We start from the raw sequence: 16,680 nt of genomic DNA, 5'->3' as shown, positions 1-16,680 counted from the left end.
GTCCCTGGTTCAAATCCAGGCTGTATCACATCCGGCCGTGATTGGGAGTCCCATAGGGCGTCGCACAATTGGCCCAGCGTCGTCCGGGTTGGGCCGGTGTAGGCTGTCATTGTAAATAAGAATTTGTTCTTAACTGACTTGCCTAGTTAAATAAAGGTAAAAAACCACAACCTTCTATCCCGCAGCCCTGTCTCCTATCAAACCTCCTGCGTTGCCATGCCATTTTTACAGGACAAAGAACAGTTTTTAAAACGGCATATCTGTCCAAGAAGTGAGAGTAAATGGTAAGCATGTTCTCTGCTTTCCACTCTGTTTTAATAATTATTTTGGGTATAGGGGAGGGTCACTTGTTTTTTTTCAAGTGTTCAGGGTGGGTTTAGGTTACATATATTTTACTGAAGGGAGGGCCATCCATTTTCATTTCAGAGAGGTCTGATTTTCTCCGTGTAACCCTTATTTTATAAATAGTGTTAATGGCCAGTGTGGCCAACAGCCATCATGTCAGTTTCATTACTGCCTCATATGCCAATTGTAACATGTCCCTTCCCACATAGTCCCCCTGCACATCCCGTACCTTGATACAGTTCTTACACGACTGCTGTACTACTCCACACAATATTGAAGTGTTTTGGCAATCATAAAACAGCCAGCTAGGGAATAGATTTATATATTATACGGTACCATAAAGTCTCACCGAGAGCCAGTATGAAATGCCCTCTCTGACAAAAAGATGCCCAATATCGATGTGTTTTCATCCACTGCAGTGCCATAATAAAGAATAAGACATTAAAATGTTGATAAATGTGGTCGGCCATGAGGAATAACATTATCAGTGATTATAGTGGGACGGTAAAAACCACTAGGGTATTCGATTATGGAAACTCCATCAATTAAAACATCTCTCACACACATCTTTCACACGCTTCCTCCACTCTCTCTCCCCCCATCTATCCCCCTCTCAGAGAAGCTGAGTGGGTGAATTATTATTATTATTATTATTATGCCTTTATTTAACTAGGCAAGTCAGTTAAGAACACATTCTTGTTTACAATGACAACTCACTGTTCATAGGCTAACTTCCTTGTTCAGGAGCAGAACGACTGATTTTTACCTTGTCAGCTCGGGGATTCGATCTAGCAACCTTTCGGTTACTAGCCCAACGCTCTAACAACTAGGCTACCTGCCGCCGGGTTCACAGACCACCGTGGACAAGAATAGGGTTGGAAACATCTCCTTTATATTAAAATCATTGCATGAATCTATCATCGTATTTGCAGGTCCAGATAAAATGTCATGCAATTCTACGTCATTTTACATATTATCAGATTTTTTTTTAATACCACACAAATTACCTAAATTACAGGCTAAGGCTGGACAGAGACATAGGCCTGTGTTCATCTTATCATATTTCTCCGACGCCAAACCAGTGTTTTGTTGATTGCAACGAAACTATCCCAAATAATTAAATCTGAGCCGTCATTAGGAATCTGAGCATGGTACTTTCAAAAGTTGGACCTACCTTTCCACCCCAGACAGAGAGTAGGCCTACTGACGCCTGAAAAAGGTGAGCTTTAACTCCTGGCTTCTCTTCTTCCATGGCTTAACCCAATGATGGAAGGTCACAAGTATTTCCCTGAAGGCTGTCTGGGTTAAACATCTAATATTGTACATAAAGTGAACAACTTAATGAATTGATAGTGACAGAATTAGATTAGTTCCCACGCAAAGTCCATTCTTTGTATAATCGACTATAGAAGGTTGTAGCTCAGCCTATGAATGTCAAAGAAACTAAACAATTATATCCCACTATGCGTCGGAGTCACATCTTTCCCTGGTATTTTACGTCGTGTTTTGAGCATAAAACATCATTGACCAAAGCGGTGTTTATAACCGCCATCGATAAAAGACAATACTGTGCAGACGTATTCATCGACCTGGCCAAGACTTTCGACTCTGTCAATCACCACATCCTCATCGGCAGACTCAACAGACATGGTTTCTCAAAAGACTGCCTCGCCTGGTTCACCAACTACTTCTCAGACAGAGTTCAGTGTGTCAAATTGGAGTTCCTGTTGTCCGGACCTCTGGCAGTCTCTATGGGGATTCCACAGGGTTCAATTCTTGGGCTGATTATTTTCTCTGTATATATTAATGATGTCGCTCTTGCTGCTGGTGATTCTCTGATCCACCTCTACGCCGACCACACCATTCTGTATACTTCTGGCCCTTCTTTGAACACTGTGTTAACTAACCTCCAAACAAGCTTCAATGCCATACAACTCTCCTTCCGTGGTCTCCAACTGCTCTAAATGCAAGTAAAACTAAATGCATGCTCTTCAACCGCTCGCTGCCCGCACCTGCCCGCCTGTCTAGCATCACTACTCTGGACGGTTCTGACTTAGAATATGTGGACGGTAGTCCTGTGGCATACCCTCTCATACCCATAACATTTTAGTCCTGGTTTTAACTTAACAGCCCTTCACTAGCACGGAGGTGGGCTATTTAAAGAGTGGTGGGTGGAGGAATTGCCGACAAATCTATGGATATAGCAGCCTATAGCCTAATTTCGTCTGTCAAACAGGTAGGCTAACCTCTTATTTCTTAAATAGGAAGAAATAGATTCCAACACAAAATGTTAGTAAAGTCTACGGTTGAAATGAATTATGCCTAGTGAAATTGGCCTACTTTCAGCACCATGAACTGTCCATTTTTTGATTGCGTCAAGTTTCAGCACCACAATGTAAATTACTTAAATCTGAATTATTGTGAGGTCAATAACTCTGATAAATACATCATGGGCAAGAAACATTGTTTTATTAAAATCAATTACAGTAGTAGCAAGCTATCAAAGTTGACCTCTGTCCTCCTCATCATCCCGCTCTCCTCTTCAAACTGAACAGAACATAGGCTATAGACTAGTCGTTGCGCAAGATATTATATTTTTTTGAATACTGTCGGTTAGGGGCTCGTAAGTAAGCATTTCACTGTAAGGTCTACACCTATTGTATTCGGCGCATGTGACTAATAAGATTTGATTGGATTTGATGTACTGCAGCCCAGTTTTATTTACACCATCCCAGCAGCGCAAAACACTAGGAAGTACATTTTCGTAGAAATATGACTTGTGCTTGCACTTTGTAGCCTCTCAGAGATGAGGGGCGGCGTCGGGCACACATCGATATATAGCCTAATAAGCAACTAATTCTGAAACACTGAGAAATATTGCCATTTCATCAATTACAAATTACATGACACTCCCCTGGTTTACATCAACAAATACTAAACCCTCCCCTTGACTGAAATTGAAAAAGCATGACCCTCCAGGTACCATTTCTGTCAATTTCAATCCATCTCTTACGGTGGCACTCCACAACTGAGCCATTGTCTCTTATTGGCAACACTGAAGGTGGAAATACAAGTGCTGTAGTCTGAATCAAAGGTTATGACAAAGGTACAGTGATGTAGCTTTTCCATTTCTGTCTTGTTGAGTCGCCGATAGAGCCTATATCTTCTGGCCAAGGCTTTGGTGTTACATATCAGGACCGTGTTCCACTCTGTGATAAACAAAATTCCTTCAGGAGCTATGACTTTGAGTACATTGGAAGACAATTGATTTAGGATGCCGATCCAAGACCTCGTTTTACCATTGGTTCATATAATGATTGACAGGTGAGATAAGTAGTAAGATAAGTAGTAAGGATTGGCTAAGGACCTCAAATTCTTACCCATTTAATTAGCTTTAACAGCTTCTTTATCATGAACTTCACCTCAGAGAGAAAAAAGGGTTTGGTGAAAGCCCAGAAGCTAATCTTTACAGATACATGACAGGTGAAACCTAAAAATATCCAGGGGAGAACTTTGAACAGATCTGTCCTAAATACATTCTCTTCCTGCCAGACACATTTGGTTTTAAATCCTCTTCTAGCTGTTCTCTGTATTATTTATTTAGGGGAGACACCGCATGTTTTTCAAACCGCAGACAACACCTCAGAGCGAGAAAGCCTTTTTTATCTGTGAGCTAAAAAGTCACTCAGGGTTGAGGATATGTATTTATGGGGTTACCTAGGGTTCAGCGCTGGAGCCAACCTGATGGCTCACCATTAGGTAATGGACCTTGTTTGATAAACAGCACAATTGATGCACTTTCATCAGCAATTAAGTGTATTAATCACCAAAAGGAACCAATGTTTTAAGTGGATCATTCTCAAATTCTGCACTATACTCTGGCATCTGTTCACATATGAATGATCTTAAATAGGTTAGGTAAAAAATAATCTACACATTTTCTGAAGTAGAATTCTGTAATTCAGAAATGGGAGTGCTCATTTGATTTGTACCGACGTCAGCCAAACCTGAAGGTCTCTAAATGGCCAGACACAGAATAGGTGAGGCTTTTCAATGAGGACTTGGAACACATACTGTTTTTGAATTTGCTGAGTCACTAAATGGGGACAAAGGAACGCACACAGAGCCATTACAGAATAGTGGTGGTACCTTAATCAATGGCAAAACATTTTAGCCTAATTAAATTAGAGACTATCGCCTCAGCTGGCCTTTCGTCTTAATGATAATGAACCCTTTGGCCCCATTCAAATGCTCCTTATCGCTAACCGGTTGAAGTGTAAACATTATGGTCCTTGTTTCATTAAAATAAAACTTCCTTAATTGATTTCCAAATTAAACGATGGCCTACGGTCTCGGAACGTTTGTCAAAATCAACCACTGGACCATCAAACACAATAGATTAAAACCCAGCTGATTGAGTCAAAGTAAACCAGTGATGTCTTAATCCGCTTGTTGGCTATTATCGCAAGTTGCATAGTCAAAGGGATTACTTTGTAATGGTGGCGAGGCTATTCGTCAGGGGGGGGGGTGAAAGCACACTTAAAACCTGTTTGGGAAAGGCGTGCAGCTAGCGGGACACCTCGACAACATCCGGTGAAATTGCAGAGCGCGAAATTCAAATTACAGTATTATAAATATTTAACTTTCATGAAATCACAAGTGTAATACATCAAAATAAAGCTTAACTTCTTGTTAATCCAGCCAATGTGTGGGATTTCAAAAAGGCTTTACGGCGAAAGCAAACCATGCGATTATCTGAGGACAGCGCCCAGCACACAAAACCATACAAACATTTTCCAGCCAAGTAGAGGAGTCACAAAAGTCAGAAATAGCGATAAGATTAATCACTTACCTTTGATGATCTTCATATGGTTGCACTCACAAGACTCCATGTTACACAATAAATGTTTGTTTTGTTCGATAAAGTCCATCTTTATGTCCAAAAACCTCAGTTTTGTTGGCGCGTTTTGTTCAGTAATCCATTGGCTCACAACAGGCAGACGAAAAATCCAAATAGTAAAGTTCGTAAAAACATGTCAAACAATGTTTATAATCGATCCTCAGGCTGTTTTTTGTCTAAATAATCATCAATAATATTTCAACCGGACAATAGCGTTGTCAATATAAAGCAAAAACAACGAAAGGCGTGCTCTAGGTCGCGAGCACCAAACAGCTCTGGGACTTTCCACTGTCCACTCATTCAAAGTGGTCATTCTCCCTCATTTTTCAGAATAAAAGCCTGAAACAATGTCTAAAGACTGTTCACATCCAGTGGAAGCCATAGGGAATGCAATCTGGGTCATGTCCCTTTATATGGTGGATAGGCTTTCAATGGAAAAATACCCATTTCAAAATAATGGCACTTCCTGGATGGATTTTCCTCAGGTTTTCGCCTGCCATATCAGTTCTGTTATACTCACAGACATTATTTTAACAGTTTTGGAAACTTTAGAGTTTTCTATCCAAATCTAACAATTATATACATATCCTAGCTTCTGAGTAAAAGGCAGTTTACATTGGGCACCTCATTCATCCAAACGACTCAACACTGCCTCAGGTCCCAGAAAGGTTATGACATGGGAGGGTTTATCACACTCCTTTGCACCCCATTATTTCTATTTCTACATTGCACATTCTTCCACTGCAAATCTACCATTCCAGTGTTTTACTTGCTATATTGTATTTACTTCGCCACCATGGACTTTCTTTGCCTTTACCTCCCTTATCTCACCTCATTTGCTCACATTGTATCTAGATTTTTTTTTCTACTGCATTATTGACTGTATGTTTGTTTTACTCCATGTGTAACTCTGTGTTGTTGTATGTGTCGAACTGCTTTGCTTTATCTTGGCCAGGTCGCAATTGTAAATGAGAACGTGTTCTCAACTTGCCTACCTGGTTAAATAAAAGTTTTTTTATTTTTTTATTAATGTCGTCGTTCAGCCACAACTCGTTGAAACATAAGATATTACCGTTTTTAATGTTCCGTTGGTAGGATATACGTGCTTGTAGTTTATTATCGAGCGATTGCACGTTGGCCAATAGTACCGATGGCAAAGGCTGATTAGCCACTCGTCGCTGGATCCTCACAAGGCACCCTTAACTCCTTCCGTGAAACCTCCGTCTCTTTCTCCTGCGAATGACGGGGATGGGGGCCTGTTCGGGTGTCTTGGGTAAATCCCTCTCGTCTGACTCATTAAAGAAAAATTATTCATCCAGTTCCAGGTGAGTAATCGCTGTTCTGGTGTCCAGAAGCTCTTTTCGGTCATAAGAGACGGTAGCAGCAGCATTATGTACAAAATGAGTTACAAAAAATATGAAAAAACAAACAAAATAGCACGGTTGGTTCAGAGCCCTGCGGCACCATCATCATACTCCTGTTAAAGCCAAAAACCAGAACGTGCATCCCTTGGGTTCCCAAGGACCGAGTTTGGGAAATGCTGCATTATTTGGTGAAGCTGTATACTTACGCAAAATGAAACCACAAAGGCAAATATGTGTGTACTGATTTATGGTGCTGTCAGGTGGTAGCTACGTCACCTTGACTGGTTTATTACTGATCTTTACAAGACAATGTGAGAGAAATTATTCAACTAAATTTTGCTATTGATATCCAATTTTAAGTCAAGGAAAAGGTACAATTAAATCACAGCCTAGATTAAGGAAGAAGAATGCTACCAATTCAAGACAAACAATCATATCTCAGGGTCATAGAGAACACTATTTTAAATCGAGAGAAACTTGATCTAGGTCAAATTTCCAATGCAGTCAATCATTTTTAAGTGGTTTAGAAGCTTCTTTCTTGTTATAGAGTTAGGCTTATGCCAATTTATGATCTAGCTCAGTTGAAACAAACTAATGCCCTGGTGCTTTGTCAAGGAAAGTTCACTGAAGGAAAATAAATCCCATCCCATTTTATTAGACCCACTTCTTCTCAGCCTTCCCTCTTCCAGTTCTTTCACTTCAGCAACTACTGCTTCTTGTCATTACAATATGTTGTATTATTAATGTTAATGTAACCATGCCTTTTAGCATCAGTGGGATACAACAACCCAAAGGACAGTGTGTATATAAAACTGCCCAGCAATCATGACTTACAAACTGGCACAATGTGAGTATTCTGTGGGCAAGGTGGGCAGGGGCTCAGGCTAGCCCACACCAAGCCCACATTAACCCAACATGGGCTAGCCTACACCAGCCCAATACGGGCTAGCCCAGCACAGGCTAACCTACACCAATCCCACATTAACCCAACACGGGCTAGCCTACACCAGCCCAACACAGGCTAACCTACACCAATCCCACATTAACCCAACATGGGCTAGCCTACACCAGCCCAATACGGGCTAGCCCAGCACAGGCTAACCTACACCAATCCCACATTAACCCAACACGGGCTAGCCTACACCAGCCCAACACAGGCTAACCTACACCAATCCCACATTAACCCAACATGGGCTAGTCTACACCAGCCCAATACGGGCTAGCCCAGCACAGGCTAACCTACACCAATCCCACATTAACCCAACACGGGCTAGCCTACACCAGCCCAACACAGGCTAACCTACACCAATCCCACATTAACCCAACATGGGCTAGCCTACACCAGCCCAATACGGGCTAGCCCAGCACAGGCTAACCTACACCAATCCCACATTAACCCAACACGGGCTAGCCTACACCAGCCCAACACAGGCTAACCTACACCAATCCCACATTAACCCAACATGGGCTAGCCTACACCAGCCCAACACGGGCAAACCCAAGCCAGCCGAACAAAGTCCACACCAAGCCCAACACGGGCTAGCCCACACCAAGCCCAGCTATTACATAATGTAGAGGCGGAAATTCATTAAAATAATTTGGGTTTGCTCATCTGGCTTTTGTGCAAACGTTACTGAGAAGTGTCATTCCAATTTAAGGCATAGATTGAATCCGATCAAGCATAACCTGTGATAGCAGACACCCACATAGCGGATATTTTGACAGTGTCGGAGGTGGAACTAAGGTGAGCAGCATTGTCATGAAGCTCCACTGGTGTTATAAGTTCAAAACGAGAAAGTGTAGGCTAAATATAAATAATTACGCTCAAAATGAAAAAGAATTCAACTAAATAATGAGGCTTTCTATAATCCTAACTGAGGTGTGGATTGCATCTCACATTCCAGTGTTCAAACTTGTAAACAAGGCTGTGTGGAATTTCTGTTGTGTGATGCCAATTCTTTTGACTCTTGAATCTTGCCAATGAGGAAGTCTTAACAAGTCCATGTGACATATGAAAAACATACTGTATATGTATGATAGTAACAACTTGGTTGTCTTTCTGATACAATATAACACATTCACTGAATATCTTTCAAGCTTAAAGTGATACAATTTATGCATTGCAATGAAAAAATTATAAAAATCTGCGGAAAGGTGCATTGGCCCAATGTGGGCAGCCTACATGGGGCCAATATTTTAGTCCACATTGAGTCCACATCGTGCCAATGTGGGCATGTTTGCTGGGTGAACACTATAGAAGCCTGTTTAATCTCTAAGCATTGTGATCATGGAAGGGCGCATTGTGCTATATCAGGTATTTTCTATGAGCCACAGGGATTAATATGTGTAAATGGGAACAGAAAATGCTTACCGCAAATGTCCATATTTGGCTCTATCACAACATGATGGCTTCCTATACCTACTGCCTTTATTGAGTTCCGGCCTTTATGGGGAATAGCTCATTAGCTTGGCTTGAAATTCATTTTCTACTGTGCCGCTGTAAATGCGCTGTTTCCTGAAGAGAACGTGTTGGGAAGATAGCTGAAGGGGTTATTTACCCAAGTAATGGCTTTATAAACAGAACAGGGAAAGATCATTGGGTGTGTGTGTGTGCTATCTGTCAAACTGAGGCAGAGGCCCCTCTGTTCTGTGAATACACTCCAAAGCCCAGTTTTGCTGAGGCGAGGTAATATTTAATAGGAATATCGAACTCTAAATGATACAGAACTCGAGTGAAGAAGTTGATTCAACTTAATGTGGCTACCCACATGAACAAAATGCTATAGTATACTATGGTGCTACTATGGTATCTTCGACATAGGAAAACCTACTGGAGAAATACTAAAAGAGCACATTTTCCATAACCTGTAGGTACTGTAGCACTGGGGTCTGACCGGATAGTTCAGAACTTCTGCTGTTTTCTCTAACCTGTATGAAACACAATATGGTCTATACTTGGAATGTAGGTTTCTCACTTATCCCAATTTGTGCCACCGATATGGAGGAGGGGAATGGGCAGGGTATATGCAAATTTGATACTGTAGTATTTACCATAGTTAAAGTGTCGTGTTTTTTCAGACATAGTATACTACAACATTCTATAGTAGGTACAACACATGCTCGAGGGATACTACAGTGTGTAGAATAGTATTCTACAGTTTTTTTTGTATATATAATTTTATATTCACAATGAATTAAAGATAAAAAGAGACATTTTCCCCCATTTTCCCCCTTTTTGTTGCCCTTCGACCTCCTTCCTCCCGTCCCCCCTCATAATGCCTCCAAACACATTTAAAAAGGGAAAGTCATTGAGTTACATGTCAGAAAACCAAACAAAAGTATACAACAATGTTAATAGGATATCATCGAGTCCCAGGTGGAATACAATTAGGTGGTTGACCCTCGAATAGTATACATCATTTTTTTAAATTTTAGGAACAGCATCAGATCGATCTTTAAGCCAAAGAGAGGCTAAGGGAGGATTTATAGATTTTCAACCCTTTAAAATCCTTCTGCTGGCTAACAGGGAGGCAAAGGTCAGAGAATGATTGTTTTTTGGTACTCCAAAAATAGTAATTTCTGCACTAGGCTGCAACTTTAAATCAAATGCTTCAGAAAGGCTTTTAAATATAGTGAACCAATAGTCTGCCAGAAAGGACCAGAACATGTGGGTCAAGTCCGCCAAGAACCTTTTACACCTGTCACATGTACCATAAATATTACCTGTATAAGGCTGAGTCGGGCACAAGAGGCACTATTCCAGACTTCACCAGTGATCTCTCCACCAAGTTCCTTTTCCCATTCAGATCGGATTTTAACAGAATTATTTACAACGCCAGTTTTAAATAATTTGAACTCAAATATTAACAGTGGCACTCAATAGTTGATCAGTTACATCCTCCATTGGCTTAAACAAAAATAGCCAAATAAAGTGCTTCTGTTGGCCAAGACTTCGGGCCCATGGGTTGTGTTATGGGCGCGCTCCATGCCACGCTCCCACAGCCACACTGTCCACGACCACAGGGAGTAAAATATGATACTCAGGCACAGCGCGACCACAAAGACTACAGCAGGGAACGCAGTCCACAAACACGAAGGCCAAAATATTCCAACATCAGTGAGTCTCGGTTGAGGCGAAAGCTAAATATATCCGAACACCCACTCAATCAAACAAATGCATTAGTCACATGAAAGCGAATGCAAATAAGAAATGAATCCGAGTCAAACCCTGAGATTGTAGCATTACTAAATAGTCTATACAGACTAGCTAATGCCAACTTAGTTCAAACAAAACATACCAAACCCACGTTGGCTATTTAATGTGTTACTAGTGCCAGCTATGCTAGTCAGCTAGCACGGATACAGGTCTTTGTTCAGTCGATTCTAGATGTAGCTAGCTAGGTGTCCATATGTCAAGCTATATGTCAGCTAGCTAGCCACTAGAAATGGTAGAGAAGTGCTCAGATAAATCCACTGCCACATTCAAATAACCCAGTCAGCACTCCAGTTTTTGTTGTGCATGCTAGCAAGTCAGCCAAATGTCCCTGTTGTCTGAAATCTTCTCAGCCAAGTATAGATGTCATAAAGTTTTCCCTGGGTGCTCCTGGAGTTAAGCAATCATCTTGTTACATTGTAAAATTACATTTCAATATAAATGTGGCGTTAGCTAGTCAGATAGTAAACAGTCAAGTGTGTCCAGCCAGCTCCCGCTAGCCAGCCAAATTGATTGTGATGTATTATAGCTAACGATGCCACTAATCTCAGTCAAATAAAACAAAATAACAAAATCCCGGAACAAGAAAAATAAACATTGTTTTCATGTGAAAAGTAATATCCAAGTGGATGTCATGAAAATCAGTCCATTGCCAGCTAGCAAAGTAGCCAGCTACATATCCCTCCCGCCATGGCTAGCCAGCCGGGTCGCTTCTTCTATCAACTTTACTCTTCGCGCTGGACATAGAATCCTTTAGCCTCGGCCACTGTGTCAAAAATTAGGGTCTCTCCCTTGCAAAAAAGACACGAAGATGGGCAGGGTGTAGGAACTGAAACGTTATCCCCTTCTTGTAGAGACAGGTTTTTAGGTTCTTTGATTCAGCTCTTTTCTTAATGATATTGGCACTCAGGTCCGGGTAGAATCGTATATCTTGGCCACAGAATTTTGGTTGATGCTCCTTTGCCCAGCACATTGACCGTTCTTTGTTTTGGTAATGATAAAAGTAGGCTATGATCGCCCTAGGCCGCTCCCCTGAGTTGGGTTTGGGGGTAAGGGATCTGTGCGCTCGGTCGAGCTCTGGCGGTTTGTCCTGTTACCCACCCGCATGTCAGAGACAAATTGACTCCAGTCTAAATTCCCTCCATGATGCCAATGATCCAGATGTATTCCCTTCTGGCATAATTCTCCAACGAATGTACCTTGGAAAGTAGAGCTGTATTGGCCGTTTTCATATGAGAGACAGCTGCCTCTAGCTCAGCAATCCGCTCGGTGTTGTCAGTGGAGAAACCTTCTAGTGTAGTGAGGCGTCGCCCAAACGTGTTGACCGTTTCTCGAAAGGCGTCAATGGAAGTTTGGAGAGGTGCCAGTGAGGTGCTGAGGAGACAAGCCATATCCTCTTTTAGGCTACTTCTTTGTTTAGCTAGCTCAGCTACAAGTGTGGTCATAGTAAAGGCCTCCAACTCTGCACCAGGACTGGCCACGGCAGCCATTTTCGGCATCCGAGTAGTTGGTTCGACCTTCAACGATATGTTGGTTGTAGCAGTTCTTTTTTAAATTAAATTTAAGAATATAACCAACTGATACATTACATAAAAACTAACAGCGGCATGTAAAATTAACGTTTAAATGGGGACCTCTCTCAAACACGTCTTCTTAGATCAACCGACCGGAGGTCTCCCAGTATACTACAGTCTATTACAGAATTGTATAGTAAGTACTATAATATTCTATAGTAAACTGTAGTATTTTTTTCATGTGGGTAAACCAAATTGGCAAGGGAATTGTGACAATGGAATTAGACATTTCTCAGTTCAACCCAAACTGTAATGAAATGCAAAGTTGATTACTATTAGGAAATACCAATTAGGGTAAAAGGAAGCGCATTAGAATTTGTGATTTAAGAGGGTGCACCATTTGTATTAATGTATGTTACAGTCAACTAGCCCGAGCATGCCATGTACTTGCAACATTGAGTTATTGTTGTATATATCTTTTTTTGCAGAACAATTACAGGTGTGCTGTCGGTCGCCGACAACACCAACTGTCTCATACACACATGCAGTCATAGGAATGTCTGACACAACTTTGAAACCCCTACACAGATTGATATGGCATCCGTATTGGCGTATTCGTTAGCTTCCTTCACATTTTCTAATTTGCTCAATGTGTCAAATAATGCGACAAATCACTATCACATTCACTGTGCTTCCTGGTTGGACAGCTGACCTGCTCTCTGGGTATTGATTTGGTCTGGGATTACCAAAGCAGCAGATCGCATTTCGAAATTTAAATCCCAAACATTGATCGTGCAGCTTAAAAAAGGGTGAGTGTCTTGCCTCGCAGCAGCCCTCGATTTGACTAATGAATGCATATGAAGCAGACACACCACCTGTTTCTTTCCATTTCTAAAATGTGCCTCTGCTGTGGTGGAACAAGCCAATAAATGATATAAACGTCATCAATGCATGAGTTATGAAAAACCTCAATCGGTGTGAGGCATTCATAGTTTCTGAGCGAAGCTGCGCACACAGTACTAAATGTTCATCTGGGCCGATGATTGGCAGATTTCAATGCCAATGCTTTTGTTTCGTCAGGGGTGTGTCAAACATAAGGAAACGCACACACGTCAGCCATCAGAGTGCAGGCGTTCTTAGCCAAATGTCCTGCCTTTCGGAGAGATGTAGATCTTTAGTCTACTCATCACGTCTCCCACAGGCAATTGTCAAGTGTGAATGAATTACACTGAAAGTCTCATTTGCATGAGGAAATGCATCAAGGGCATGCAGCCACAAAAACTCACAGCTACACCACAAGAGTCAAATACAGATGTAGGATTTTAATTTGATCACTCTTTTGTTGCTAAGCACATTTTGGACTAAAAGTTAAAATCCTGTTGCCGCAAGATTATTTTGCTGAGACAATACTAGTCAAATTGAGATGAGGACAGGTGAGAAAAACATATATGAAATCTCGTAGGGAATGGGGGGGGAAACATGCAAGAGGACAAAAGTGCTGGTAGATTCAGCAGCTTCCCAGCAGTTCTAAGTCTGGCGGCTCTCAAAGTCATGGTAGATAGCATTACTGGGATTGTATTTCTCTGTGGCTCAGAGGTGGAGGGTGAATCAATTAGCCTCCAGCAGGCTCTGACATTGAAATGGAGCATCGGCCTGGCAGGAGGAAGCCTCTCCGTCACCACAACATTTAGTTTTAGGAAGTCGTGCATCATCAGCTAATGATTTTTCATATGAAATGGAAATAATGCACGGCTTTCAAATATGCAGATGAGAACATGTTTTGGTGAAATGCTGGGTGAAATTGACATAACAGCATGGTATTAACATGCTTGTGATTAACTGTATCGCATGTGGTGTGTGGGACTGTAAGGGGCATGTTTAGGCAGTAGTAGCTAGTTGTTTAGTTTATAGTCGGTTGTTTAGTAGTAATAGCCTGTGGTGGTTTCGAAAGGGATTGTGTTTCTTGCGCACACCCAGGTAGGTTGGTAATTCTTCTGAGGCTTAGTCATGGCCACTTGGGCTACACAGCAAGTCACAGCATGTCTGCTTTCAGACAGAGTGCTCAGCAACAGGCCTTATCATTCTCATTATAGAGTTGCATAATAGGAAAGAAATAAGGTTGTAAAAGCTAAAAAAAAAACTATATGTAGAAGTAATGGCCTTTTTAGGCTGTGTATTGTACACTGGAGGATTGTATACTATCACTGAATAGTATCACATGGAGATCTCCTTTCTGTCTGTACCCAGTATGCTGATGTTTGATTTCAATATCAACTGACAGTAGATTTCCTTCATCTGACTACAATATCTGGTTTCCTTAAAAGAAACATGCTTACCCTAGTTAATTTTTGTGAATTTGTCTTTATCCGACATTACACTTCAGAATCCTTTCTTGTCTAAACCTCCAAGGCTAATATAACTGAACATATTTACTGAAGATAAGAGTAAACTAAAACTGAGAGGAAATGAAAATACCACATGGTTTCATTGGAAATACAAAGTGTGGCGTACTTACAGAATTTAGGGAGAATAACGTCATTAGATTCCACAGTAGTTTGGGTGTAGGGGTTTGGTGTCCCCTTGTTCACTGGTTTTGGGGTGTTAGGGGGTCCAGGTTGCGTGGGCGGGTCTGTGCGGTACGTCAATGCAGAAGTAGGGGTGTACTGAGTCACTCTGGGGGACTGGGGTACAAAGGGTCCTCTGGTGGGTTTCCCCTCTACTATGACCTCAGGTTGTCCTGTGGTGGTGGTCGTCGGCATTGGGACAAGGGAGGGGTGGGGAAATGACACTGGCAGATCCTGTGTGGGGTCAGAAATGATGATGAAGGGGTTTTGTTCCATGCGATCAGGGTCCAGGTGGGTGGGCGGCTCATACTCAAAGATTTTGTCCACAAAGACCCACTTGAGGCCGGCAGTGCAGAGGGCCAGGCTGAGCAGGCAGGCCAGGATGGGGAGGATGCAGATCTTCTCCGAGCGCAGGCAACTGCGCACCTGTTCCATCTCTATGCACACGCAGCAGGTCCCTGCCAAGCCCAATAATCCCAGGGGCCCGGCTTGACCTCCATCGCAATTGTCACCGCCTCCCTCGGTGCCCTCTTCCCCGCCCTCTCCACCTGCCGCAGCCCCCTCCGGCGCCTTCTCTGGGGCTCGTCTAGGATCGGTGCAGGAGTGGGTAAGGGACGCTGATCCGAGAGGGACAACCAGCCCGGCGGAGGAGTCCTCCGCCTCCACACTCTCCGCCATCCTCCCTCTCTCTCTCTCAGACAGAAGGATCTCTGGACTCAACTCAAAGCACACAGCAGCTGGCTGCGGCGGGTACTGTAAAGTGTGTTGTCCATTATCAGATCACCATGGTGGGGGTTGGGTGAGATGAAGGAGGATGCTTTTCAGAGCCTTGCGGGGTTTACCTTGTTAACGTCTGGTAGATAAACCGATAAGACTTACGTGACAGGGAGAAAGATATCTTCACAGGTTCACTCTCTCAGCATTCTCATGGGAAATGTGTTCACAAAACAAGTCCCGAAATAGAAGCATCAGATTCAGCTCAGCTTAGACGCACAACAAAAGTAGCCCAGAAGACATGATCCAGTTGAGTTCAGTGCAGTTCGCTGGGTGGAATCAGTAGGCGCTCACTCAACTGAGGACTTGAAGAGTGGAGCCAGCTGCTGTGTAAACGCTACGGGCAGGATGCGGCTCTAGCGGCTGGGACAGATCAAGCAGGCACTGCGGTGGCAGGAGTGACATGCTGTCTGTCTGTGGTGTTCAAGCAGCAGCCGAGAGGGGAGGAATCATCTCAGCAGGTCCAGAGAAACAGATCATTAGCGGAGAGAGAGAGAGAGAGACGCACAATGCGGAAGGATTGCCAAGTCAGGATATTCCCCTTTTCTTCCTCTCCACACCCCTCCTCTCCCCTTTAGCCTCTCTCTCTCTTTTTCTCTCTCTCCCACTCACTCGGTCTCGCTCTGTTTGGTATGTCCACGCACTCTTCCCAGGCTGCTCCCAGTCCGAACACAAAGCATACAGCTGAACAAGTTCGTACTTGATCCAATTATGAGGAATAGCAACAAATCACAGGCAAGCAGACGGCTCTGGCCTCTCTCTTCCTCGCTCTCTCTCTCAACCTCTGACTAGACCATTGATTATGCTAATACAAAAATGGGTATGTTTTTTTTTGTCAAGGGGTGGGAGCCATTGAAATAGACAGATGATCCGTCCCAAGGGGATTGAGCTATTGTTTTATGGCTCTTCTCAGATATCGTTCTTCATTTGGCGTGAATGACAATAAAAGGAAAAATCTGTGAAGTAATATTTCCATTAAAATAACCAAATAGGGAACTTTCCATTA

General features: G+C 42.6%; 1 protein-coding gene across 1 annotated transcript in view; it reads right to left on the bottom strand.

Annotated features, from left to right (window-relative positions):
- Positions 1-16,467, bottom strand: part of LOC129863652 (pro-neuregulin-1, membrane-bound isoform-like) — a 63,779-nt gene extending 47,312 nt beyond the window's left edge. The window contains exon 1 of the mRNA XM_055935778.1: positions 14,852-16,467. Within this exon, the coding sequence (XP_055791753.1) occupies positions 14,852-15,578 (727 nt within the window). The 5' untranslated portion in view covers positions 15,579-16,467. The remainder of the gene's footprint in view (positions 1-14,851) is intronic.
- Between the last annotated feature and the right edge of the window lie 213 nt (positions 16,468-16,680).

The sequence above is a fragment of the Salvelinus fontinalis genome, chromosome 10, assembly GCF_029448725.1.
Source record: "Salvelinus fontinalis isolate EN_2023a chromosome 10, ASM2944872v1, whole genome shotgun sequence".
NCBI classification, from domain to species: Eukaryota; Metazoa; Chordata; class Actinopteri; order Salmoniformes; family Salmonidae; genus Salvelinus; species Salvelinus fontinalis.
Note: the sequence above shows the minus strand (reverse complement) of the source record. Positions and strands in the feature narration are given on the sequence as shown.